The sequence below is a fragment of the Stegostoma tigrinum genome, chromosome 18 (genome assembly GCF_030684315.1).
Source record: "Stegostoma tigrinum isolate sSteTig4 chromosome 18, sSteTig4.hap1, whole genome shotgun sequence".
Taxonomy (NCBI): domain Eukaryota; kingdom Metazoa; phylum Chordata; class Chondrichthyes; order Orectolobiformes; family Stegostomatidae; genus Stegostoma; species Stegostoma tigrinum.
The window spans coordinates 9,955,959-9,982,479 of NC_081371.1; the positions used below are offsets into that span (position 1 = coordinate 9,955,959).

The 26,521-nt window shown below is 40.7% G+C and overlaps 1 protein-coding gene across 8 annotated transcripts in view; it reads right to left on the reverse strand.

Moving 5' to 3' along the window:
• Window positions 1-26,521, reverse strand: part of yaf2 (YY1 associated factor 2) — a 176,957-nt gene that overhangs the window by 11,338 nt on the left and 139,098 nt on the right. For all 8 annotated transcript variants that reach the window (XM_048548887.2, XM_059652316.1, XM_059652317.1 and 5 more), the window contains one exon: window positions 851-1,003. In XM_048548887.2, the coding sequence (XP_048404844.1) occupies window positions 851-1,003 (153 nt within the window). The remainder of the gene's footprint in view (window positions 1-850; window positions 1,004-26,521) is intronic.

Here is a 26,521-nt window from a genome sequence, read left to right on the forward strand (position 1 = left end):
TAAGAAAATTAGTTCATCACAAGATATATGATGCAATATATTTCTCATACTGCTCCCTCTTGACCACTCCAACATCTACAAGGTATGTCCAAATGTTGACGAAATAATGTCCACTTGCTACAATTGAAGAAGTTCAGCACCATTCAGGACAAAACAATCTGCTTGATCAGCACTCGAACACCTGCCTGAAATATTCATTCCCTCCATATCTGGACAGTGGCAACAGTCTATACCAATTACAAGATGCATTACAGCAACTAGCTGTAGCAACAACTCTCTTAACAATGTCTCCAAAACCTGCAAACTCTGCCAGCATGTCTAGGTTACGTATTATCTGGAGTCACAAATATATCCTCCTCTGCAACTGTTTGCCACATAGATAGCAGAGATGGCTTACCACACCTTCTGTAAGAATAATTAGAGAAGGACAATAAAATAGCCCCATCCCATGAACGAATACATAAAATATTTCCTTGACACAAAATATTTCAGATGAATCTGACAGTTTTGTTTTCACTCTGCTAGTCATGGTATTTAAGCAATCAGTTCTCAAATAGGCTGGACAATGAAGCAGAGGCTTTGGCCCACAACTTGTTTTAGTCAACGTGAGGAGTGAGTGACAAACTGTTTTGTGCACTGCAAAAGCTAACCATTTGATACTATATCATACCTTTGATCATTACAATGCAAAAAGCATGGGCCTGTGATCAACATATGTGAAACATTCTCCACAATAATGTCCAAATACAGACTGCTTAGTTTACAAACCAATGGAGGACACCATATACCTGAACTTTAAGGTGAAACATCCTGTTTGGTTTTGAAGTAACATCTTGGTCAAAAGTGTTACCTTGTTTTCTTGTGACTGTTCTTTTTACTGACAGTTTCTTTCTCATTCTTTTCCTTCTCTCCCTTGTCTTTTTTCTCCTTCTTTGGTTGTGTGGGTGATGCAAATTGTTGGGTTACTTGCTGGGCCACCAACTGAGATACTGGGCGTGGCTTCCTAAAGTCAACACAAAACAACACAGCAGTGTTACACTTTGTTCTGCATCTTCAGTGTGCAAGTTAGAAAGAAAATTGAACATAACAATCTCTTACCAATTCAGGTTTATTTACTTGAATTATTCTCTGTCTCACTTCAACATCATACACTATGACATGAAAGAGGAATTCAAAACAAGGCCAAAGATTCATATAAAGAAACCCATGATTCCTATATCAGATTACTTCTATCCACCAAGATTCGCACCATGATGTCAGCATGGTGTACATTAAATATTAAATGAACAATTTTGCTACTTCTTTCGTATTTCAAGCAGTGCATTTCTATCCACTCTTAGTGCTTCTCCCTGGTGAGGTGGTTTATTTTTAATTTTAAAAATAAATTCATAAACAATACCTTTATATACACACAGACACAGCCACAAACACAATTCAGTTCTATACAGTAGCATATCAAGAAAAACAAACAAAACATTGGAGTTTGAATCAATGCAAACAAACCAAAGGCATCTCTTACTTGAACAAGAAATGCATTTGATGTACCACGAGGGTCCGATAACTAAACTGGTGATGTTAATTGGTGGGGACTGTATAAAAAGCATTGCCAATTCTTCTTTCAGAATGCCATCCCATTCTGGAGCACCCTTTGACAATATTTTAGCATTGCAGCTTATAGAAGATTACTTGATTCCATGTCTTCTATTTGCAATCTTCTCACACCAATGTATAAATTTCCAAATACAAAAACAGTATTTGGCTCAGTGTTTTACCAATATATCAGGCTCCATATTGAGGAGCACATCATAACCAAAGCATTTCAGCATGGTTGTGATAACATATCTCTGTCAGGACTGAAATTTAAACTTTGACAAAGAACTTAACAGGCTGAATTCACCACATGGTTGTCACATTCTCTCCCCTTTATCTAAAATTTGAACTGCATTGAAGAATTTATATGAAACCTTAGTAACTGCACAATGTTGGGACTCATGGCATGAACCTAATTGCATTAAACTTGGTTAGAACAGTGCAGATTGGAGAATGATTTGATAGATGTGCTTAAATTTAAGAAAGGAAGGGTCACAGCAAAAGGACTGTTTTCTGTGATTGAAGATCTAAACAGGAAATCAAAATGAAAGACAAATTCAGGGAATAGAATATTTTCTTTTTCACAAAGAGGATTACAAGGCTGTTGAATGTATTACTAGAGTTAATAATTCGTACAACTTTAATATAGAACCGGAGTTGGATAAAAGTCCTTCTGCATTTTTTCCAATAGTTATTTTTAAAACCATTGATGCTTTTGCAAAATTCTCACCTTCAATAATTCTCAAAAACACTCCACGGAAAACTAGGCAAGTGGTAAGATTTACATATTGCTCAGCGACAGTCAATCAAGATGAATGCGAGCTTTGCAAGCAATGAGCAAGAATAAAACCCCTACAGAAAAGGAATCTGCTGTAACAGTTGGGCACCAGCAGATGGAAGCACTGGAAGGCTGATTTATTTTCAGGATTGCATCCCTGTCAGACTTTCATGTTGTCACAGACCTGCAACCTCTACTGTTTAAAAGTCTAAAAATACACTTGAATTTATTTTTTGCTTTCTATAATTTAAACAGCACTTTCAGATATCTGTAAAAAAAATACAGAAACAATGCTATGGATTAGAACACAACACTGTCTTAAAATTTGGCTCCAAGAGAAACTATATACAGTGGTGCAGAGAAAATACATTCATGCATTATTGTTCATATCATAAGATCATAAAAGAGGTACATACCATCAGCTCATTATGCCTGCTTTGCAATTAAATAAAATCATGCTAAATCTGAGTGTGGCCTTAACTCCATTTGCCTGTTTGCCACCCATAACCTTCCATTTCCTTGTAGACGAAAACTATGTTTACCTCAGCCTTGAATACACTTAATGATCCAACCTCCACTGCTTTCTGTGGAGGAGAATTCCAAAGAGTAAACAGCCCCAAAGAGAAGAAATGTAGCTTTTCCTCATCTGAGATGGATTAATCTTTACTTGTCAACTGTGTCCTCCTAGTTCTAGATTCATACGAGGGAAAGATTATTAGATTCCTTACATTGTGGAAACAGGCCCTTTGGCCCAACAAGTCCACACTGCCACTTGAAGCCTCCCACCCAGATCCATCCCCCTATAGCCCACACATCCCTGAACAGTACGGGCAATTTAGCATGGCCGATCCACCTAGCCTGCACATCTTTGGACTGTGGGAGGAAACCAGAGCACCCGGAGGAAACCGGGGAGAATGTGCAAACTCCACACAGACAGTCACCAGAGGCTGGACTCGAACCCGGGTCCCTGGCGCTGTGAGGCTGCAGTGCTAACCACCGTGCCGCCCTATTATCTCAGCATTGAGTGTGGATTGACGACTAGTATTCCAAATTTACATGAAGGCAATTTGGGGCATGAAGACAGAGCTGATTCAAGCAAATTGGGAAATTAAGGAGGTTGGAAATTAAGAAAAGATCAGTGAAGGTGCAGTGACAGATATTAATGAAAATATTTCAGAACACTCAAAAATGATAAATTTCATAAAGTAAAAAAATTTCTAAGGTAAAGACACATTCATGGCTAACTAAGGATATTAAAAGATAGTATTAAGTCAGAAGGAAAAGCAAATAATTCTGCAAGAATAAGCAGCAGGTCAGAAGGTTGGACCAACTATAGAGAAACAGAAAATGTTGTCTAAAAGATTATTATGGAGGGAGAAAGTGTCAAACTAAGAGTCTCTACTGGTGTTTAAAAAAGTGTGTGCTATATAAGCAATGTCTCAGTTTTAATTTTCCAAATATTAGTAAGTGCTGGAAAGGTTGTATCAGAATAATGAATGTGATACCTCTTCAAGAAAGAGAGAAAGCAGGAAAGTACATGTCAGTTAGCTTAATATGTCATGGAGAAGATACTGAAATTTATTATTAATGAAGTTAAAGCAGAATACTTCAAAAATCAATTGTGATCAGGCAGAACCAAAATGGTTCTGGGAAAGGGAAATCATTTTCGACTAATTGATTAGAATTCTTGAAGGAAGTAGCTAACAATGGGAATAAGAGGGAACCGATGCATGTGCTGTTCTTAGATTTCCAGAAAACATTTAAGCAATGTACCACATGACAGGTTACTGCACAGAAGTAGAGCTCATGGTGTAGGTATTAACATACAAGTGTGACCATGACATTGATTAGCTAACAGGAAATGGAAAGTAAGCAAAAACAGGTGATTTTCAGGCTAGCAAGTTGTGAAGTCATCAGGGTTAGTGTTGGGCCTCAGCTATTTACAGTTTAGTTCAATGACTTGTAAGAAGATACAAAATGTATGGTAGCTAAAGTTGCTGATGACATAGTAGGAAAATAAGGCATGAAGAGAATCTGAGGAATCTGAATAGGGATATCATAGAAGCCCTACAGTGTGGAAACAGAACTCTCAGAACATCCTACCCAGACTCATCCATCTGACCTACACCTCCCTGAACACTATGGGCAATTTAGCATGGCCAATCCACCTAGCCTGCACATCTTCAGACTGTGGGAGGAAACTGGAGCACCCGGAGGAAAACCATGCAGACAGGGGAAGAATGTGCAAATTTCACACAGACAGTAGCCCGAGGGTGAGATTGAACCCAGGTTCCTGGCGTTGTGAGGCAGCAGTGCTAACCACTGAGCCACAGTGCCACCCTAAATAGATACAGATAGCTTAAGAGTTGGCAGATGGAGTAGAATGTAGGTGAATATGAATTTGTTAGTTTTCGCAGGAAGAGCATATTGTCCTGAGAAATAAACCTGAATACACTTCATAAACTATTACCCAGGATACTTAGGTCAACTGATCCATCCAGTTCACATGTATGTCAAAAAATCCCCATAATTATTGCAGTTGTTTTTTAGAACTCCCATTAGTTCTTGACTTATGCTTTGTCCTACAGTATAGATACTGTCAGGATGTCATAAACTGCTCCAAAAAATTACCTTTTTCTTTTATCTGTCATCTCCACCAAAATGGATTCCACATCTTGATCCTTCAAATCAAGACCATTTCTTACTATATTGATCTCGTGTTTCCCACACCTTTTTCCTTTCTTCTTGTCATAAAGATATACATAATGCAAAGCAGTGATTTTTACTCTTACTGGCTGGAAACATGAAGTTGAGTTTTCACATATGATAATCACATCAACATTCTGGATGTCCATTAAATGTAGCTAACCGTGTATAAGCTAATCAAGTTACAATTGGAAAATATAATTATGCTTGAATTACCAGCATTTAGAGAGAGGTCACAAAATCAGTCAACACTTCTACATTTCTTAGGCACATACTTCCTGCACAGAACTGGACAAGAGACAAGAAGCGAAGTGGGGTCACTTTAATGCTATTTCTGAACTTGAGCCCTACTTGTTATGGTTGACTCAGTAGAGTCCTTTTTCTTTCAACTTTCCAGTCCCTCCTTCTGACTGTTTAGTTTGAAACTCTTCCTTCAGTCCTAGTTAAATGATCTGCCAGATCATTAGACCCAGAGGGTTCAGGTGAAGGCTGCCCCAAGAGGATAGCTCTCACTTTCCCCTTGAATTGAAGCCCAATTCTCCTGCAGCAATATTTGAGCCTCACCTTCAATTCCCTGATCTTATTTAACCTATCCCAATTTGGTTACATTTCAAGCAGTATTTCAGAGATCATTACATTTGTGGTCCTGTTGTGTATTTTCTTCTGCCTCAGCAGAACCTCCTTCTTAGTCCTAACTATGTCACATGAACAACTGACTCCATTCTCTCCCATTCCAAGCTCTTTTCCAGCCCTGAAGAGATGTCCTTAATCCTGCAACACAGCCTTTGGGATTTACAACATCAGAGAATGGTATCCATCCCTTTAACTATAGCATCTTTTACTACAACTGCATTCCTTTTGATCCACTCACGTGAATAGCCTACTGCACCATAGAATTGTGGTCAATTCTCTTCAGCTTCCTACAGTTCACGCTCTCATCTGCATAAGTTGCACGAACATCAAACGTGCAATTGCAACGGCTGAGACTCCTCTATAGTTGGTACCTGACCTGAAGGCATGTGAATGGCTCCTGAAACAGTGTCCAGGTAACGTTCTACTTCTTGACGCAATACCCTGTCCAAAGCTCAGACTCCAGCTTATTAATTCTGAGCTGGAGTTCCTTGGATGGATCACATAGGAGTCTAATAGTCCCACACGTAATGGCTGCACTGCATCACTAGCCGTGGCATCTTTACTGACTTTAATTTTACTCATGAGAACTAGCACTTGTATTTGATATTTTTAACTTTACAGGACCAATTTATTACCATACTTGTACGTTCTCTGTACCAGTTTAAACTATTGACCCAGGTTATAGTGAGAGAATTTTAAAAAATCTTTAATGATCTTTATTAATGGCTCCAGGCTTCAGCACTCACGTCTTGTTGTTGCTCGATCTCAATTTCTCTCTCCCCGAAGAGAGACCAGAACTGCATCTCCTCCTCCAATATACAAGATTTTCTCACTTACCAAATTTCCAGAGTTAAGCACACACTCTTATTGCATTTAGTCAAAGAATCATCTTTGCGCAACTTCACATTCCACTGACCTGAGATAGGCGCGCGCTGCTGGTTAGGAACTGATACCAAATTAGCCAACTGCTGTTTCTCAGCAGTAATCTTGTTTATCACTGACTAAATCTAAAATAAACAACAATTTATGGTTAAGTTAAATCCTAAATACAAACCTGACTAGATTGTGGAAAGAAAGGATCTGTTAAAATTTCACCACTGACCAAGTTTCTAGAGATAAACTTTCAGTCTCGTTGCGGTCCGTCAAAGTTATATCTGTAGGCAACACCCTATACCTGCATGAAGCACAACATTGCTGCAATACTATACTAATCCTCCACTGGTTCTATATTAATTTCAAAACCACTGCATTGCAGTTTAATGAAACCGTGCTAATGCATCATGAAAGCTACATAATACATTGTTAATGTTAATATTGTGTAATTGAGAGGGAGAAAGAGAAAGATTCCGTGACAAGGTTTCAAAGTAAGCCAGTGTTGTATAAGGTAATGGTTCTGAAAGAGTTAATTTTGAAGTCGCAATTGCTCCACCCAGTCAGACAATTTCTCCGAGTCTGTGTGTGGGGAAGTTCCATACTAGTCTATGCAGGGAGCAGATATATTCTGGAGAACCCAGAGTAATTATGCCTGACCAGGAAGGTAAATTGTACCTATTGTTATCACACAATAACCCATCTTAGTTAACAAAATGGTTATCTCTTCTTTTAGGCTTACCAGTGCATCTGCCCCCCACCTATTCTATTCATTTGTGGCATATCAAGGTATCTTATATGCATTACCTTGCCATTACTGTTGATTAGATAGATCCTGGACATAGTACAGACAAAGGAGGATCTGTGGCTGTAAACTACTTCTAATTAGCCTTACCTAGCTAAATACTGGCAGAGGTGGCAGATACCACAAGGTGCCAGTAGTGGCAATCAGGGTGAATACTACAGCCAATGGCTTCCCCCTTGAAGCCTTGGCCAATATCAATAGTAAAATATTAAAAATGCTGGAAATACTCAGCTGGTCAGGCAGTGGCTGCGGAGAGAGAAACAGAGTTGACATTTCAGATGCTCTGTGCTATTTAGTTTTTCATCAGAATATGTAAAATATCAACTGATTCTCTCCCCACGGACATTGCTGAGTATTTTCAGCATTTCCTGATTTTTAAATCAGGAAACATGATGTGGTCGTGACCTCCGTTGTTAGGGAGACTAGAATGCCTGTAAATTGTCTGTTTACTAAGTATGTCAAATGTATTTTACTCAATGTAAACTGCTTTGGGACATCCTGAGTTGTTAAAGGGACTATACAAATGCAAGTTTTCCTTCTCCTTAAATTTGCTGTGTTGTGAATAACAAGGCACTGGTGGTCAACAATACTGTTTGGAGATCTCAGCAAGATCGGAATCAAAATGGCAAAGCATCTGGTTTAAATGCCCTTGCTGGCTCCTAGGCCAGCCAACTCCAAAGTAAATTTGTCCGATTTATTAACAGCAACATCTAAGCAAATCTGGTTTGGTTTTCTCAACTGAGTCTTCTTGGAGGCTACCATGTGCAAATCTGGTCAGATTTCTTTTGGGGTTGCTACCATTGGCAGTGAACCTGTATGTTCAGAGCCAATGGCATAAGGAGAAATAATTGTCAACATGTTTATTTTAGGATGTGCATATGACTGGCTAGGCCAAGATTCATTGCCCAGACTGCAGCTAAGAGTCAGCCACATTGTTGTAGATGTGAGAGTCACATGCAAGATGGGTCGGACCAGTTAAGGACAGATTTACTCCTCTGAAGGACATTAGTGAACTAGATTTATTTTTAGAAACAACCAACAGTGGTTTCATGAACAAAAACAAAATTGCTGGAAAAGCTCAGCAGGTCTGGCAGCATCTGTGAAGGAAAAAACAGAGTTAATGTTTCGGGTCTGGTTGCTTTTCATAGTTGCCATTTTTATTGAATTGAAATTTCATCATTCACCAATGTGGGATTTGAATCTATGTCCTAAAAATGATAGCCTCATGGTGCGACCACTATGCTACCCCATCGCTGCAAGTAAATGTGAAAGCAGGTTGACAGCTAGAAACTATGAAAACAGCTAGCTCTCATCTTCATGAACGGTGCAGAGAAAAACTTGACAAGACAGGTCAAAACAAAATAAGGAGTGGCAGCAAAATAGATGACCCTTGTTTACTGTCCTCAGGTAATAGATTGAACCAGGGACAAATAACAATTTTAAGTCACCTTTTCTGGACAAGAGTGACAAACTATATAAAAATAAGTGCAGCATGAATAACAGATCTGAAAATAAATGACAAACTCTTTACCAGACATACGGCACTTCTGTGGCTTGGCTGCCACAAGTCTCAACACAGAAAATACTCATGGAATAGTTGTTAAATTATACAGGTCAATACGACATTGCAAAATATCGATCACTTTTTTTCCCCTTTCTTTTGTTTTGATTTATTTTATTGAATCGATAAACAGGGGAAGTGAGATCAAACATATAAGTTTGAGGAAAATAGATCACAATAAGCACATGGAAATGCAAGTGGCTCCTGTAATTGTCTCTACTCTAGGCTGTAAGCGTACTAGATCTTGGGAATTGGACATTGATATTTTCATCATTGTCATTTAATAAATGCTTCTTCCCTTGGCTGATTCCCAGAGTGTCAAGAACAGTGTATAGAACAGATCCACAAGAACGCATCAATATTTGCAGGGAGTTCCTGAAATGTGTGTCGATACTTACAGTAATGTCAGTATTTAGAGAGGGTCACTGGGAATGTTAGTTTTTGAAGAGGGTCTTGAGCTCATTAACATTGACAGAGGAATGTAAAAATCAGTGTTCTATAATTGAGACAAAATATAGGCGAGACTTCCACCTCAATACATTGCTTTTAATTACTTAAAGCAAACTTAACAAATTGCACACCAGATGGCTCCAAAACATTTTATCCCAGTTTAAGAATTTGCTTCTCTCCAAACTGTAAATAGTGACTTTGGAAAGCTCAATGTCAACGTGATTGAAACAGATAAATTTAAGCTTAATATACACATGCATATTTCAAGACAATGAAAACCAGTAAAAACAAAGATTTCATTAGATGGTTACAGGGTTCCTCAAGTATGGCATTCCTAAATCACTGAAAAAGATTTCAACTTACAGAGAAAATAAGACTTAAGTGTAAAATATAATCATATCGTAAAATTGGAACAAAATGTTTCGTCAGACAGATAACATGAAGATTGTTGAAAATGAGATCCGAGTTTTCGACTTGATACATTTGAAGGCAAATCATTTTCCAAGTTACTTCCAATAGTAAGTAACCAATTTGTTTTATAGGTGTCAGCTGTCACTCAGTGGTTGCAAACCTGCCTCCGAGTGAAAAGGTTGTGATTTCAGGACCCTCTGTAAGCTGGCACTCCTCTGCAGTACTGCAATGTCAGAGGAGCAGTCTTTTTCATGGAATATTTAACTGAGACATGGATGCAAAAGATACCAAGGCAGTATTGGAAGAAAATGGGGGGTCAGAATTCACTGATTGTTGTATAAGGATATGAACGTCTAAAAGGGTTTATTATAAGTAGCCCTATATGCTGTCGTCACATGGACATGGTGGGGACTCCATTAATTAAACATTAGAGGTAGGGAACATTTATTAAAATCACATACAGAGGGACTCATCCAGAAAAAAAAAAGAGTAAAGTCATGGGGATTATTAGTAGTTGTGCAGATAGCAAGAATCTTCCAGGAAAATCATTAAAGGAACAAGATTCATCTATTAATTTTTAATATTAACCTATTTTTCAAATCAATCTGTTCAGAGATTTTATCATGTACCTGTTAAGCAGGTGGGACTTGAACCTGGGCCTCCTGGTCCAAGGATAGGAACACTACCACTACACCACAACAGAGCCCCTAACAAATTTTTTTTTCTTTCTTTTAAATTTAACCTATTTTTGTAATCGACCCATTCAGTGATGTTAATGCACACCTATGGTTGGTTGGGCGGTGGGGGAGGCGATGGCTAATGGTATTATCACTGAGACCCAGATAATGTTTTCGGGACCCAGGTTCAAATCCCGCTATGGCTGATGGTGGAATTTTATTCCACTAGATATCTGGAATTAAGGATCTATTGGTGACCATGAATCCATTGTCGAGTGTTGGGAAAAACCCATCTGGATCACTAAAATCCCTTACGTAAGAAAACTGCCATCCTTACCTGATCTGGCCTACATGTGACTCCAGACGCACAATGTGGTTGACTCTTAATTGTCCCCTGGGCAATTAGGGATGGGCAATAAATACTGCCTAGTCAGTGATGCCCTCATCCCGTGAATGAATAAAGAAAAAAAATCTGAGCAAGTAGGACTTGAACGTGGGTTTCCTGGTCCAGGACAGGGGTAGTACCGCTGTGCCACAACAGGATCCCCACATTGCCAGGGTGGGTGGGGTAGGCAGAGTGCTGAAACACATCTTTGGAGCAGGTGGGACTTGAACCCGACCTCTCAGTCCAGAGTAGGGATATTATAACTACTCCACAAGAGGTCTCCTGAAAAGATTCATCTTAAACAGCATGAAGAGTCAGATTCAGGTGGTAAAGCCATTAAGAAAGAGGGATTCATTTGGTAAAACAGTAAAGGAAATGACAATCATTTATTAAGGCTGTGATTAGTTAGATTGATCGACAGAAACAGTGAAAATGGCCAGAAGCATTCATTTTACTCAAAATCAACATTTCCCCAAAATTTTCCCGCTGCTGGGGATAACTTGCAGGATACAGAATTGCCTCCAAACTAGACACTAAGTAACAAGTTGAAATAAATAATCAACAAACTTCAACACAGCTGGGGTGTGTACAACTCAACAGAAGCAAACATTGAGATGGGATGGCCACTGTCCATGGATTCAGGGTATAGTCAGGAAATAAACACCTGACTCAGCAATTTAAGATACCGGCAAGAAGAAATTGCCTGGCCTGGAGTTTCAGTGTACTGCCAAAAAGAAAAAAAAAAGCCTGGTCCTGAGATCCAGCATTTTCCAAAAGATTGTAGGTATTTCACTGAACAGTTATCCTCTGCATAGGACATCCATGAGATTAAGGATCCTCCAAATATTGCAATGGAGCAACTGCGTCTTTCAGAAGGGAAGACCCCTCAGCAAAGGAAGCCCATAAAGATAATAAATCTTCCATTTTAAAGGAACTCACAGATGTCACACTGTCAAGAACAGAATCAAAGTCAACAGTCTTCAACCTTGGAAATTACTAACCTTCTGAATCCACAGAAAATGCATTCTGGGTGAATGGTGAAACCCCCAGATTACGGGAATTCAGAGGCTTGGTGTCTTACATTAGTGCTTAAAGTAATTATAGACACAAATGGATAACATTAATAATGGGAACAAGATATACTTGGGGTGAGATGTTATGCAGAAGTGCGAAAGAGTTAATGCTGAGGCTAGTATTAAACACCATCCAATATAATCACGTCATATGAATTTTTGCAGGGGCACAGCTTTGGATCTCAAAGTAATCGGGCCTAATATTGAGGTCTCCCTAATGGCCTCAGTAATAATGCCTACCATATAAACATAACTTGTTGCTAGCTGTTATCATGCAGTAAAATTGTATCTTGTTTAAGACAAGATCCTCTCTTTGGTAGACTAGGTTTTCCTCTCTCATACTAGCAGAACCTTTACATCCTTACCAGCAGACAGCTGCAAATCTACTCGGTGGATCTTATACCACAACGAGCTGTGGCAAAGCTTCATCTTACAACATTCAGATCAACAGTTATTGCCCAACTTGCATTCAAACAGAATTGTTGATTCATTACATCAGCAATCACACTTCAAAAAGTACTTCAGAACATGCTTAAGTAGTCAAGTGGTTATAAAAGTTGCCGAATAAATTACGAAACCATAGAATCCCTACAGTGTGGAAGCAGACCATTCAGACCAATGAGTCCACACAGCCCCTCTGAAGAGCATCTCGCCCAACTTACCCCATCCCTGTAAACCTGCATTTCCCATGGCTAATCCACTAGCCTGCACATCCCTGGACACTATGATCAATTTAGCATTACCAATCTACCTAACCTGCACATCTTTAGGTTGTGGGAGGAAACTGGAGCACCTGATGGAAACCTATGCAGTCACAGGAGAATGTGCGAACTCCACACAGACAGTCGCCAGAGGCTGTATTTGAACCCGGCTCCCTGGCACTGTGAGGTAGCCATGCTAAGCATTGAGCTATTGTGCTGCCCCAAGTTCTTTCAAAAACAATCTTCAATTGATTGTGCAATCTACCAGTGCGTACGTACGATTAAAGGTGCAGCAGCAGCATAAAGTGTCCTTTGTCACCCTTCCCAACGTTACCTTTACACCAAATTGGTAGGTGAGTCACACAGGATAAGCAGATATTTGACTGGTTTCCACAAAGATTAGGATGCACTGGCAAGAATGAGAATAAATGACCTAATTTCATTGTCCAAATATTAAATTACTCTCTAAGGTGACCAGTATCACTGTTGCAGAATGATGCAAACCAGTGGCAGATGCAGCCACATATATTTAGCTGAAGACTTTCAAATGCACACAGACTATAACTTGTTTCAAAACAGCCCCTGGGCAGCTGTATTCAACATATCTGATGAGTGCCTTTTGTGCTGTATCACTTTATACAGCGCTATATGATGTATAGTGGCATATTGTTTCATAATTGGAGACAAAAAAAAATTGTATCACCCTGCAATTTCTAAGGGATTATTTCATCGGTCAACAGAAAAAGCACCATTTGTAAAACCGTTGACCGAAAAATATGCCTGTGAGCTCTACATCTATAACTATACTGATCATAGGTGGGGCAGCAAGGAACCCAAATGGGTTGAGAGAGAACAAACAGGTTCTTGTCATGTTATTACGATACTTTGATTTCTTTTCTATTATCTATCTTCTATTAATTTCACTTCCTGGTGTCAATTTCTATTAGTGTGTATTAACTGCCTGGATGTTAATATGGGTGTCAACCTGGATCAGTGGCAGCAGGATCACCTTTTCAGTCAGTAGGTTGTGGGTCCAAACAGAGAAAGACTTGTTTTTATTATAGCACTTTTCATGGCCACTGGATGTCTCAAGCATTTCTCTGCCAATTAAGTACTTTTTTTGAAGTGTACTCATTCCGTAATGTGGACCAAACCGAGGCATTACGAGCACTACAAGCTCTCACAATCAGAAATGTGATGCAAACCAGATGGTGCGTGTTGGTAGTATTGATTGAGAGAGAAATGTTGGCCAGGACACCAGAGTTGACTCCCTTACTCTTCTTCAAATCTCATCCCAAAGGCAGCGCACTTGCAGTACTGCAATAGAGTATCAGTCTTGAACTTTATGCTCCAGGCCTGGACCAGGTCCTGACTTGAAACTTTGTGATTCAGAAGTACAGGTACTCCTAGCTAAGCCATGCTCAACTCACATGGAAGGAGATTTGAGAGCAGATAGTGACACCTCAGTGTAATATTGGAGAAGTGCTGTCTGCCCAGAGATGTCGTCTTTCAGATGGTGGTAAGATTTGTTTGAGAGTTTTTGTTAATGCAACATTTGTTGCCAGATTCCCCACATTGCAGTAGTGACCACACATCAAAAATAGCTCACGACTGCTTAGAATTGCAGGACACCAGGAGGTTGGAAAGTACGCTAAAAATAAATGTTTACTTCTCCCTCTTAAAGAAATGCAAAAGGGAGGAAGACTGGCCTTCTTTATGACACGCCCAATGATTGCAAAAGATGAACTGCCTCAAGGCAAGAGCCAGCTCTAAGTAATACCAGTTCTTCATGTTCTGGACTGTCAATCTAAGGAACATTTTCAAAGTCTTTTTTTCAGAAGGAGCTTCGTGTTCATAATACTATCAGAGATAATGGGAACTGCAGATGCTGGAGATTCCAAGATAATAAAATGTGAGGCTGGATGAACACAGCAGGCCAAGCAGCATCTCAGGAGCACAAAAGCTGACGTTTCGGGCCTAGACCCTTCATCAGAGAGGAGGATGGGGGGAGGGAACTGGAATAAATAGGGAGAGAGGGGGAGGCGGACCGAAGATGGAGAGTAAAGAAGATAGATGGAGAGAGTGTAGGTGGGGAGGTAGGGAGGGGATAGGTCAGTCCAGGGAAGACGGACAGGTCAAGGAGGTGGGATGAGGTTAGTAGGTAGCTGGGGGTGCGGCTTGGGGTGGGAGGAAGGGATGGGTGAGAGGAAGAACCGGTTAGGGAGGCAGAGACAGGTTGGACTGGTTTTGGGATGCAGTGGGTGGGGGGGAAGAGCTGGGCTGGTTGTGTGGTGCAGTGGGGGGAGGGGATGAACTGGGCTGGTTTAGGGATGCAGTAGGGGAAGGGGAGATTTTGAAACTGGTGAAGTCCACATTGATACCATATGGCTGCAAGGTTCCCAGGCGGAATATGAGTTGCTGTTCCTGCAACCTTTCAAGCCCACCGACTCCCACAGCTACCTAGCCACCTTCCTGGACCTCTCAGTCTCCATCTCAGGCAACCAGCTTGTAACTGATGTCCATTTCAAGCCCACCGACTCCCACAGCTACCTAGAATACACCTCCTCCCACCCACCCTCCTGCAAAAATTCCATCCCCTATTCCCAATTCCTCCGCCTCCGCCGCATCTGCTCCCATGATAAGACATTCCACTCCCGCACATCCCAGATGTCCAAGTTCTTTAAGGACCGCAACTTTCCCCCCACGGTGATCGAGAACGCCCTTGACCGCGTCTCCCGCATTTCCTGCGACACATCCCTCACACCCTGCCCCCGCCACAACCGCCCCAAGAGGATCCCCCTCGTTCTCACACACCACCCTACCAACCTCCGGATACAACGCATTATCCTCCGACACTTCCGCCATTTACAATCCGACCCCACCACCCAAGACATTTTTCCATCCCCTCCCCTGTCTGCTTTCCGGAGAGACCACTCTCTCCGTGACTCCCTTGTTCGCTCCACACTGCCCTCCAACCCCACCACACCCGGCACCTTCCCCTGCAACCGCAGGAAATGCTACACTTGCCCCCACACCTCCTCCCTCATCCCCATCCCAGGCCCCAAGATGACATTCCACATTAAGCAGAGGTTCACCTGCACATCTGCCAATGTGGTATACTGCATCCACTGTACCCGGTGCTTCTTCCTCTACATTGGGGAAACCAAGCGGAGGCTTGGGGACCGCTTTGCAGAACACCTCCGCTCAGTTCGCAACAAACAACTGCACCTCCCAGTCGCAAACCATTTCCACTCCCCCTCCCATTCTCTTGATGACATGTCCATCATGGGCCTCCTGCACTGCCACAATGATGCCACCCGAAGGTTGCAGGAACAGCAACTCATATTCCGCCTGGGAACCCTGCAGCCATATGGTATCAATGTGGACTTCACCAGTTTCAAAATCTCCCCTTCCCCTACTGCATCCCTAAACCAGCCCAGTTCATCCCCTCCCCCCACTGCACCACACAACCAGCCCAGCTCTTCCCCCCCACCCACTGCATCCCAAAACCAGTCCAACCTGTCTCTGCCTCCCTAACCGGTTCTTCCTCTCACCCATCCCTTCCTCCCACCCCAAGCCGCACCCCCAGCTACCTACTAACCTCATCCCACCTCCTTGACCTGTCCGTCTTCCCTGGACTGATCTATCCCCTCCCTACCTCCCCACCTACACTCTCTCCACCTATCTTCTTTACTCTCTATCTTCGGTCCGCCTCCCCCTCTCTCCCTATTTATTCCAGTTCCCTCCCCCCATCCCCCTCTCTGATGAAGGGTCTAGGCCCGAAACGTCAGCTTTTGTGCTCCTGAGATGCTGCTTGGCCTGCTGTGTTCATCCAGCCTCACATTTTATTATCGTGTTCATAATGACAGGTCTGCACTTTATTCAGTCAGGTAATTGTTTTGTGTTGTCATGTCACCAGAGTGCCAAAAAACAACAATAATAATAGAGTGGTTAGTGAACCACAAAAATAAAGCAAAAAGAGTGGGCAACATGCTTCAACAAAATAAAATACTGTAATAAGGGAGAGGCGATGTTGAAATTATTTAAACGTGCTTTCAAGTCTGCTGAAGGAAGTTGGTCGGCAAGATTATGTGAAGTAGTCATACCCTATAAATCTAATTTTGTGGTTTGGTTAGCTTTTATTGCAGGTTATTTTCTGTAGCTGAGGTTGCCCTGTACTTGCTCCCTGCAGTTGAGCAAGAGCAGCATGGGGACACTCAGCTTACTTCCCCCACAATCCAACCTGATTGTTATCTTCTCATTTCCTGACTGAACAGCTAGGCTAAGACTGGGAACTCATCAAATGTGCGAACATCCTAGAGGGCATTTCAGACTTTATGTTTCTGCAATTTATATTTATCATCTTTCCAGATGCACTTTTGTCCCTGAGAATTTCCAAGGAATTCCAACAATTTCCTCTCAACACATTCCTGAGATTTTTAGCGCATGAGTTGGGAAGCGGTGAGGAAGGATGGGAGAGCTGGCGTCATTTTGAAGTTATTTTATAATAATTGGACTGACTTCCATTTAAGCCTCGATCCTTGCAAAACTCAATTCTGCTTCACAGAAGCAGAAGGTGCATCTTTATGTTGTCTGTGTGATGCAAGATAGTTCCATTACACAGACAAATAACGGCATGAACCTCAGTGTTAAATGCTTCAGCACTGGAGAGACCTAATATATTAGACTGCATGACATGACCTGCAAGAATAAACTAACACAAAAGGATATTTTCAAGTCAAGAGAAAGTGTCACAAGAAGTAAAACTACAGAAGACAAAATGTGGCCACTCAGTCCATCATCCACTACTAGTTCTTTAATAGGGTTATTCAATTAGCACAATATTTATTGACTTTCCATGTGAAAGTGACTGCTGAATCTGCTTCCATTTCTCCAAGAGGCAAGGCATTCTGGAGCACAACACTTCATTGTGTAAAAATCTCTCACCAATGTGGTTTCTAGGTGACTCTTTTGGAAATAGTTACACCTTATTTGGACCATCAACACTATTAACTTCTATCATAGCTTCTTTTTACCTTTTCTACTAAAAGGAAAACAAGTGCAAACTTTTCCAGTCTCTCCACATAACTGAAATCCTTTACCATCAGTACAATTTTTACAAAGTCTCTCTTGCTTTTAAGGCATAAACATTCTTCTCAAAGCTGGATCTCCAAAAGTGAACAATTCCACTTGAGGCTATGCTTGCATGAATAAAGCCAAAAATCATGTGTTTTTCTAGCAGCCTGCAAGGATTTATGTACACACACCTGCAAATATCTGACTTTGCATCTATTAAAAATTGCACACTTTATCTCTTATTTCCTTCCCTCATTCTTGCCAAAAATATATTACACTTGAACATATAAAGAAACTTTAAAGTGACAAAGTGCTCTAAAGTACTTCAAAGAAGCATTATTTAATAAATTAGGACACTGAGTCACACAAGGAAATAGTAGAACAGGTGGCCAAAAGCTTAGTCGAAGTGGCAGGTTTTAAGCAGTGACTTAGTACAAGGGAACAAGGTAGAGAGGCAGAGGTGAAGGGGGAGTATTTTAGAGCTTTGGGTGCGGGTAACTGAAGGCATGGCCATCAATGTAGCAACTAAATGGAATCTGCTGCAAGTTTTGACATGGGCAGCAGAGCTTGGGACTACCCGAGTTTAAGAAGAATGGAATCTGGGCGACCTGTCAAGTGTTGTGAAATAGTTGAATATAGCAATAAAGACAACTTTAATGAGGGTCACACTGAATTTCCAGTCTCTCATCAATCAAAAAATGTTTATCTTTACTATTTTCTTGCACAGTTTATGACTTCAGATGTCACCACTTTATTCCGTCTGCAGTGTTCTTGCCAACTCGCTTAATTTTACTAAATCACTTTGTTCCCTCTTCATGTCCTCCTTACTGTTTAACTTCCCACATAGTTTTGTATTGTTCGTAAACCTAGACATATTATATTTGAGCCTTCACCTGAGTCATTGATAGATTGTGAACATCTCAGGCCCAAACATTTACCCTTGCTGCACCCTGTTAGTTACAATCCATTATTCTTCTTATTTTGCACTACTGGTAGGCTCACTCAATGATTGAAAAGTTGCAGGACAAACTATGATGTCTCGGGAAATTCTGACTAGATTTTTTTTAAACGAGTTAAAGAGTCATACAGCATGGAAACAGACCCTTTGGTCTAACTAGTCCACATCCATCATGTTTCCAAACTAAACTAGTGTCACTTGCCTGTGTTTGGCCCATATCCCCCCAAAACTTCAGACTGCCATGTACTTATCCAAATGTCTTGTACATGTTGCAACTGCACTGGTATCTACCAGGTCCTCTGGCAGTTCATTCTACACATGAATCACTACGTTAAAAAAATGTTGCTTTTCATGTCCTTTTTAAAACTTTCTCCTCTCACCTTAAAAATATACCCCCTAGTTTTGAACTCAACCACCCTAGGGAAAAGATCTTTGCCATTCACCTTCTCAATGCTGGTCATGATGTTATAAAACTCTAGAAGATCATCCCTCAACCAGCCATAATCCAGTGGAATAAGTCCCAGCCTATTTTTATGACTCAAACTGTCCATTTGTGACAACATCCTGGTAAATCTTTTCTGAACAGTCTCCAATTTAATAATATTTTCCCTATGGCAGCGTGACAAGAATTGTACATAGTGCTCCAGAGGAGACCTCACCAGTATCCTGTACGCTCTCAACATAACGTCTCAACTCCTATACTTAACAGTCTGAGCAATGAAGGCAAGCATGCTAAACACCTTCTTAAGCACCCTTTCTGTGACACAAATTTCAAGGAATTATGTACTTGAACCCCTCTGTCTCTCTGTACCCAGGGCCCTACCATTAACTGTTGTAAGTCCTGCCCTTGTTTGTTTTCACCAAAACGCAATGCCTCACATTTGTCCAAATTAAACTCCATCTGCCACACTTCAGCCTGCTGACCCAATTAATTAAAATCTCTTGGTAATCTTAGATAACCTTCATTGTTCACTATACCACCAAATGTGGTGTCATCCACAAATTTACTAACCATACCTCTTACATTTTCATCTATATCATTTATATAAATGACAAACAAAAGTGGATCCAGTACCGATCTCTGTAGAACACCATTGATCACAGTTGTATTTTGGACTGGAGGCCCATCTACCGCCACCTTCAGTCACCTACCACAAAGCCAATTTTGTATCCAATTGGCAAGCTCACCTTGAATCCCAAGTGATCTAACTTTACTAATTAGTCTGCCATGCGGAACCTTGTCAAAAGGTCTACTAAAGTCCATGCAAACAAAGTCTACCATTCTGTCCTTCTCAATCTTTCTGGTTACTTCCTTAGAAAAAAATCAAGTTTGAGAGACGATTTCTCTCACAAAAAACCATGCTGACTATCCCTAGCCTCTCCAAATGCATACAAATCCTATCTTTCTGAATCACGTCCAGCAACTTACCCACCACCAATGTCAGACTCTCAGATCTATAGTTCCCAGTCTTCTCCTTACAGCCTTTCATAAATTAAGGCACAACATTAGCCACCCTCCTTGTCAAGGATCCATGTGAATGAGCTATCCCCAAACTCAGGTGCCTTAACCTTATGCAATAAACTTGAGAGACATTTTTCAAAAAGCTGTATGAAAATGTTAATTATGCTACACTCAGTGGTTTCTTTACTTGCCATTGTTAGTTAACAGAGGTCAAGCTATTGTCATTCTACATGTGAAAACTAATGCTGTGCCTTCCTGTGGTGTCCTAGGGGTGGCACGTACCTGAACAATAGAATAGATCTTTGAGTGGTAGCAATGTGGGATCTGGAAGAGAAACCACTGAAGATGATTCTCTAACAAAAAATTGATAGCTAAGAATGGAAGAAAGTAAGAGCAAGCCCACCAATCTATGGGGGAAAATTGCTGAGGCATTGGAGGAAGCAATAGACAAGTCAGGAAGGTTATCTTCATCACAGTTACAGAAGATGTAATTTGTGATTTTGCTAAAAAATGCCTCAAAAGTATGACAGAGTTGAAAACCTGATCAGAAGATCAAACATGGACTGAGATGGGGGTTTCAAGATGGGTTGACAAGTTGGGGAACAAATCTACGACTTCCTGGGAAGTCACAACTGCACTTTACTATCGTCAAGCAGCTCGCTGCCTAAGATCATGGCTTCTGTCCAGACTCCAAGAGTGCTCAACCAGAAGATACATCACAGGGAATCTGTTTGGACTACTGTATGTTCCCAATGAGGGGCTATTCAGGAGGCCCATCAATGAGGTTCTGTGGGAGAGGCATTAGCTGGTGTCAATCAGAGGGGCAATACCACAGGGAGGCAGGTTTGGGAGTGGATCAGTGTCTCGCTGTTTTAGCTGGTGGGGGAACCTCCATTTGGCAAAGTATGGACTAAGAGGAGAGAGATCACAGCCAGTTTACCATGGCATAAACCTTAGAGTTCTGGGAAAGATGTGATCAGTTTTGGAAGGTTACGATGCAACTAAGGGTTTTGGAGTGAAAAGGAGATTTTCAGATAGGATGGTAATTCTCAAGTATAGCAGAGGGGGGAGGTGGCGGTGGTGATGAAGGGGTTGTTTCTCGAGAGGCAAACATGACAGATTTCAAACAGAAAACCTTTTACAATACTGGCTAACATGCAGGCCAAGAACGGAAATTAGATGAACAGTGGTTTAGTGGGAATAGAATTTTGGAAGACAGGATAAAAGGATCATTTCATACGATTCCACATTAAACTCCATGTGTTATTTATCTGCCCATTTCCCCAATTTAAGTTCTCCTCGAGTATGCTGCTCTATTTTTCAATGTTTACTACATATCTGAGCTTTGTATCATCTATATTCTATGGAATGATTCCCTGTATATTCAATCCAGGTCATTAGTATTCATTATAGCAGTGGTACAAATGCCAATCCTGGCCAACACCACTATTTTGATCTTCCCAATCTAAAAAAATACTCACCACCACTATTGTCTGTCTTAGTCATTAATTATTTGGGCTTTAATTTTGCTAACGCATTTGTTAAGTTGCGCTCTGTTAAATGCCCTCAGACAGTCCACAAACTCAACTCCATTACTGTCATCAACAGTCTCTGTTGCCATAGAGATTTAAATCTAACAGGATAGTGAACACACCAAGACAGTGGATACGACAGCCACAATAAGCCATGATACAACTTGACATATTTGGCACAGAGGTATTTGTATCTCAGAGGTCTCAGCTCTCCAATTTCTCTCAGTTTCTCCAAGTTTTTGAACCAGTTAAGCTTTATACAGCAGTTCTGCAATTACCTTATTAAAAGATGAGGAAAGACATTCAGCTGTCAGATGAGGTCCGTGCAAGAATGGAAGGCTTGAGGTTTATTTCATGTGGAATGGTTTAAACACACAAAACAATTACTGCAGATGCAGAAACAGAAATAAAAATCACTTTACTATTGTTTGTAATGGTAAAGGGAAAAGATTTTCAAATCAGACAGCATGGTCCTAGAATTCACAGAAGAATATGGCAGAGTGGAAAGAGAGAGATATTTCAGGCTACATCTCTGACTTACAGCTTCATCCATCTCAAGATCAAGAGCAGCAAGAACATTATTTCAGACCCATGTTAAATCTGGCTCACAACCAGCAGGTCTATTTCCTTCCATGGCCATACTTTCAGGTTGAAGTACATTGAGCAAAATCTCGAGTCAAGCTTTCTAAGAAGCTTAAGGAACTGTCAGAATCAAGCTAAGTGAAATTCTTCAGCCATCACAGAAAACATCAACTGCATCAAATGAAGATTTTCACAGAGCTCCTTATGTGACCAAGGACATAGCAGAAACGCACTTCTTAGTGCTACTTAGCCTGACAAGAATTTGGAAGAGTGCTTCATGATTCACACATCCAAACTGTCTATGAGAAGACAACAAGATGTCCAAACAAGAAACAAGTGAAGCAATGATCACAGGGCTGGAACCTTAGTTGGGATAAGTGCACCTTACCTAGCTCTTCTCCAGTTATTGGAAATTTGCACCAGATGATAATTCAATTGATGAGAGTTATCAGTCACTCCGAAAATAAGCTTTATAAGTGCACAGCTGAGAAAGGCACATAGACAGATGGGGGAAAACAGGCTGAATTGGATTCATGCTAGCTTCAGCTTAAAATCTTGGACAATTCGCGTTTGAGGTAGATGCTTTCTTGCTTTGGTTTAATATTTCAATAAGTTTGTAAGATGACAGTAGAAGTAGAGATTATCACCACCGACTGCAAAGATCAAACTGTTTTAGTTTAACAAGAAGGGACCAGTGAACTTTCTCACCTGTTGTCTTTTGTTGTTGACAACTGGATCAGACTTTGCAAGTAAATCAGGACAACTCAGTGAACTGGTGGGCTAACAATAGGTATAGTTGTCAGGGATTGGACAGATGTATAACCTGGCAAAGGGGCAGGGACAACTGTGAAAGGAAAGTGACAAAGAATTTTGGACAGCATAAGAGAAGAAAGATGAAGAAAGGTAACATCTACAAAGCTACTGAGGCTATTCATGATGAACCAGCAAAGGCGCTGTTAAGGGAAATCAGATCTGAAAGTGGTAGTTTGAACAACAGACAATATTGAGCCAATGGAATTGTCTGAAAGAAGGGTAGGAAACAGTTTGATCAGAAAATAGATACGTGCTGTAAAGGTAATGGATTAATGAGTCATTAACTTTGAATTGGAAAAGTGACTTGGAGTTGGGGAGGTGATGGCCTAGTGGCGTTATTGATGGACTGTTGACCCAGGTCATGTTCTGGGGAGGTGGGCTCAAAACCAACCATGGTAGTTGGTGGAAACTGAATTCAATAAAAATCTGGAATTAAGGATCTAATGATGACCATGAATCCATTGTCAATTGTTGGAAAATCCCAACTGGTTCACTAATGTCCTTAAGGGAAGTAAACTGGTATCCTTACTTGCTCTGGCCAAATGTGGTTGACTCTTAACAACTAGGGATGGGCAATATTGCCCAGCTAGCAACTTCTTCACTTCATGAATGAATAAAAGAACATTAAGGAAAGATTGAAAAGATGTCCGAGGGAGAGAAATATCATGCAGAGTCCAAATGGAGAAACCATCAGGGCTTTATAAATTATACACACAGTTCGATGACTGCTGAGACTGTTCAAAGATTATGATATGCAGTATAATGAACAATGGTATAAATTGAAATGTATGAGATAGGAGAGGGATTTCAAGAAGAAAATAGACAGCAGCCTGAATAAAACCAAAAATAATTACTTGACTTTAAAAAATACAGGATTATTGTAGATTTGCTTACTTCTCTTCCCCAACTCCCCTAAAATATTTGCTTCTTTTGCCATCTGCCTCCTAGATATTTTCTAAGCAATCTGTTCAGAGATGTTGTTACACACCTCTGGAGCAGATAGGAACACTATAACAATCACACTAACCCCAACGCCTACTACACTTGGTATTTTGACAATACTGTGGCTTTAAAAATGTGTTTCTTTTAGAGAGAGACTGGGGGTCAGGCACCGAACAGTATGAGAGAAGATAAACAACTTGTGAAGCCTTGGGTGTTTTTGTATATAGTTGGAATAACAGAAGCAGCCTGAGTGGGTCTGGTCAGGCTCTCTCAGAACCAGGATCTTTAGTTTAGCTTTTAGCAGAAGCTGCTGGGATTGTGAAAAGTTGCTACGATCTCACGTTGCTACAGCTAAAAGCTGGTATTTTCTCTCTCAGAATTATCTTTCGATGTTCTTTCCTCCTGAATTGGAGGAAGTGCATGTGAGACAATCTGTTTTCTAAATTTGCCTTTTTCCAAGGGTGTGTTTATGGGATGTTACCATATTGGAACAGTAACTGTTTTCAAGTAAAATAACCTATTATTCTGTTATGTTTTCCAATAGAGTTAACTTATTCCAAATTCTTGCATCTTTTGTTGTATTTTAACCACAGCGTTTGAATAAATTGTGTTTTGCTTAATGTCGAGTAGTTTGACCAATTCAATTGCATCGGGAAACTAGCATGTCACATTTATCTCTAAAATAAGAAGAACTGAGGGCCTAGGCTACTTTCTTAATATATTTTGAGGGGGTCCAGTCTGAACCATTACAGTAACCCAAGTATTAATCAAATTAAAGTCTGCTTAGCTTCCAACATCAGATTTTTTCAGATGAGAATTGTTGTAAGTGCTACGTGGCTTTTATGTGGCTGTTAGTGATTGGATTCACCTGACGATTGTGTAAAACTGCATTCATTCTCATTTGGGGTCTGGATTTTTTACCTTGCCTTTTTCTAAAATGATATGATTGTTTCCAGTTACACTCAAACTCCTTCTAGGTCTCAATGGTTACACTAAAAACAAAGTCTCTAAAATGTCAGTCTTCATTATCCTGATGTAGACAGTAGTTCAGAGTGGAGCTTCTAGTCAAAGACTGGTCAGGTTTCACATTGACAAGTAATACACTCCACTGGGACAGGCCTTAGGTCATAAAGTTGAAATTTACACCCAGGGTGTTTAGAAACAACTGTCCACTACCACTGTTGTTATACCTGCAGGCTCAGGGGAAGGTCACATTCAAACAAAAACAATTGTATCATGAGTTGCTCAGCTATATTTACATGATATTTACTGTCTTCAAAGTGCCACCCCAGCCTCCAATCAACTGAGGAAGTGACAGGTAGAAGACCAGGATCTCAAACTCAAACTGAGGACATGGATTACAAAGCAATAGTGAGATCTTCCATTCTTACATGTTTCACAGGCTTGGACAACTTACAGCAATTGCCTCAAAGCACTAATAATACCATTACAAACAGTGCCTTTGCCAGATCTTTCAAACCTGGTTACAAGAAAGGTGGTTGAAAGCACCGTCTTTCTCAAAACTAACATGTCCAGCACTAAGGCACTGATCATTCAAAGCCAGCTGAAATGTGCAAGATACATTGTTTATATACCTGACATCAGACCTTTGAATTAACTTGTGTATTTAAATAGCTGTAAAAGCTCAGCAGGTCTGGCAGCGCCTGGGGAGAGAAATCAGAGAAGTCATGAGGGGTCACTCGACCCAAAATGTTAACTCTGATTTGTCTCCACAGATGCTGCCAGACCTGCGGAGCTTTTCTAGGCATATTGATTTTTGTTTCCGATTTACAGAATCCGCTGTTCTTTCATTGTTTTTTTCCCCCTCTACTTGCAGTCAAGGGAGGAGATACTCAGGTGTCAACTGAAGCACTTCAGGGATGCTTTCAGGACATTCCTGAAGAGGTCAAACATCATCATCAATTCATGGAAGTCCCTGGCTTGTGACCAACAAAAATGAAGAAGGCTTTTTCAGGGTGGCACTAAGAACATCAAGAGACTTTGTTAGGCACATGATCAGGGGAGATTGAGGCATTGGTGTGTGCACAATCCTCCACTGTGGCAAAGTCTGTCAATTGCACAGTGGACGTCTCATGTCATCTCGGAACACACTAAACCGGAGTTGAAATAAGACATCGCCTACCCCACTAAACTGCCTAATTAGTATTATACTGGCAATCTTTTTAAAATGGATTCAGCAGTACCTAAACACTTTTAAGCTTTAGAAACTCTTTCAATGGCTGTAAAATAGAGTAACTTGTTCAATTCTGAACCAGGTCATAATGGTTGGAACCTTCAGAGAGATTGGCATCTAATTTATCTCTTGATGGGCAGGTGCCAGTCTTGGATTGGGGTGGAGGAGGTCAGAAGTCACACAACATGAGGTTATAATCTGACAGGTTTATTTGAAAGCACAAGCCTCAACTGTGATCTTGGGTACATATGAACTCACCATACTGTTCTGTATCTGTGAAATCTTCCTTACTGTCCTGTTTTGACACCATCATCTCAATAAC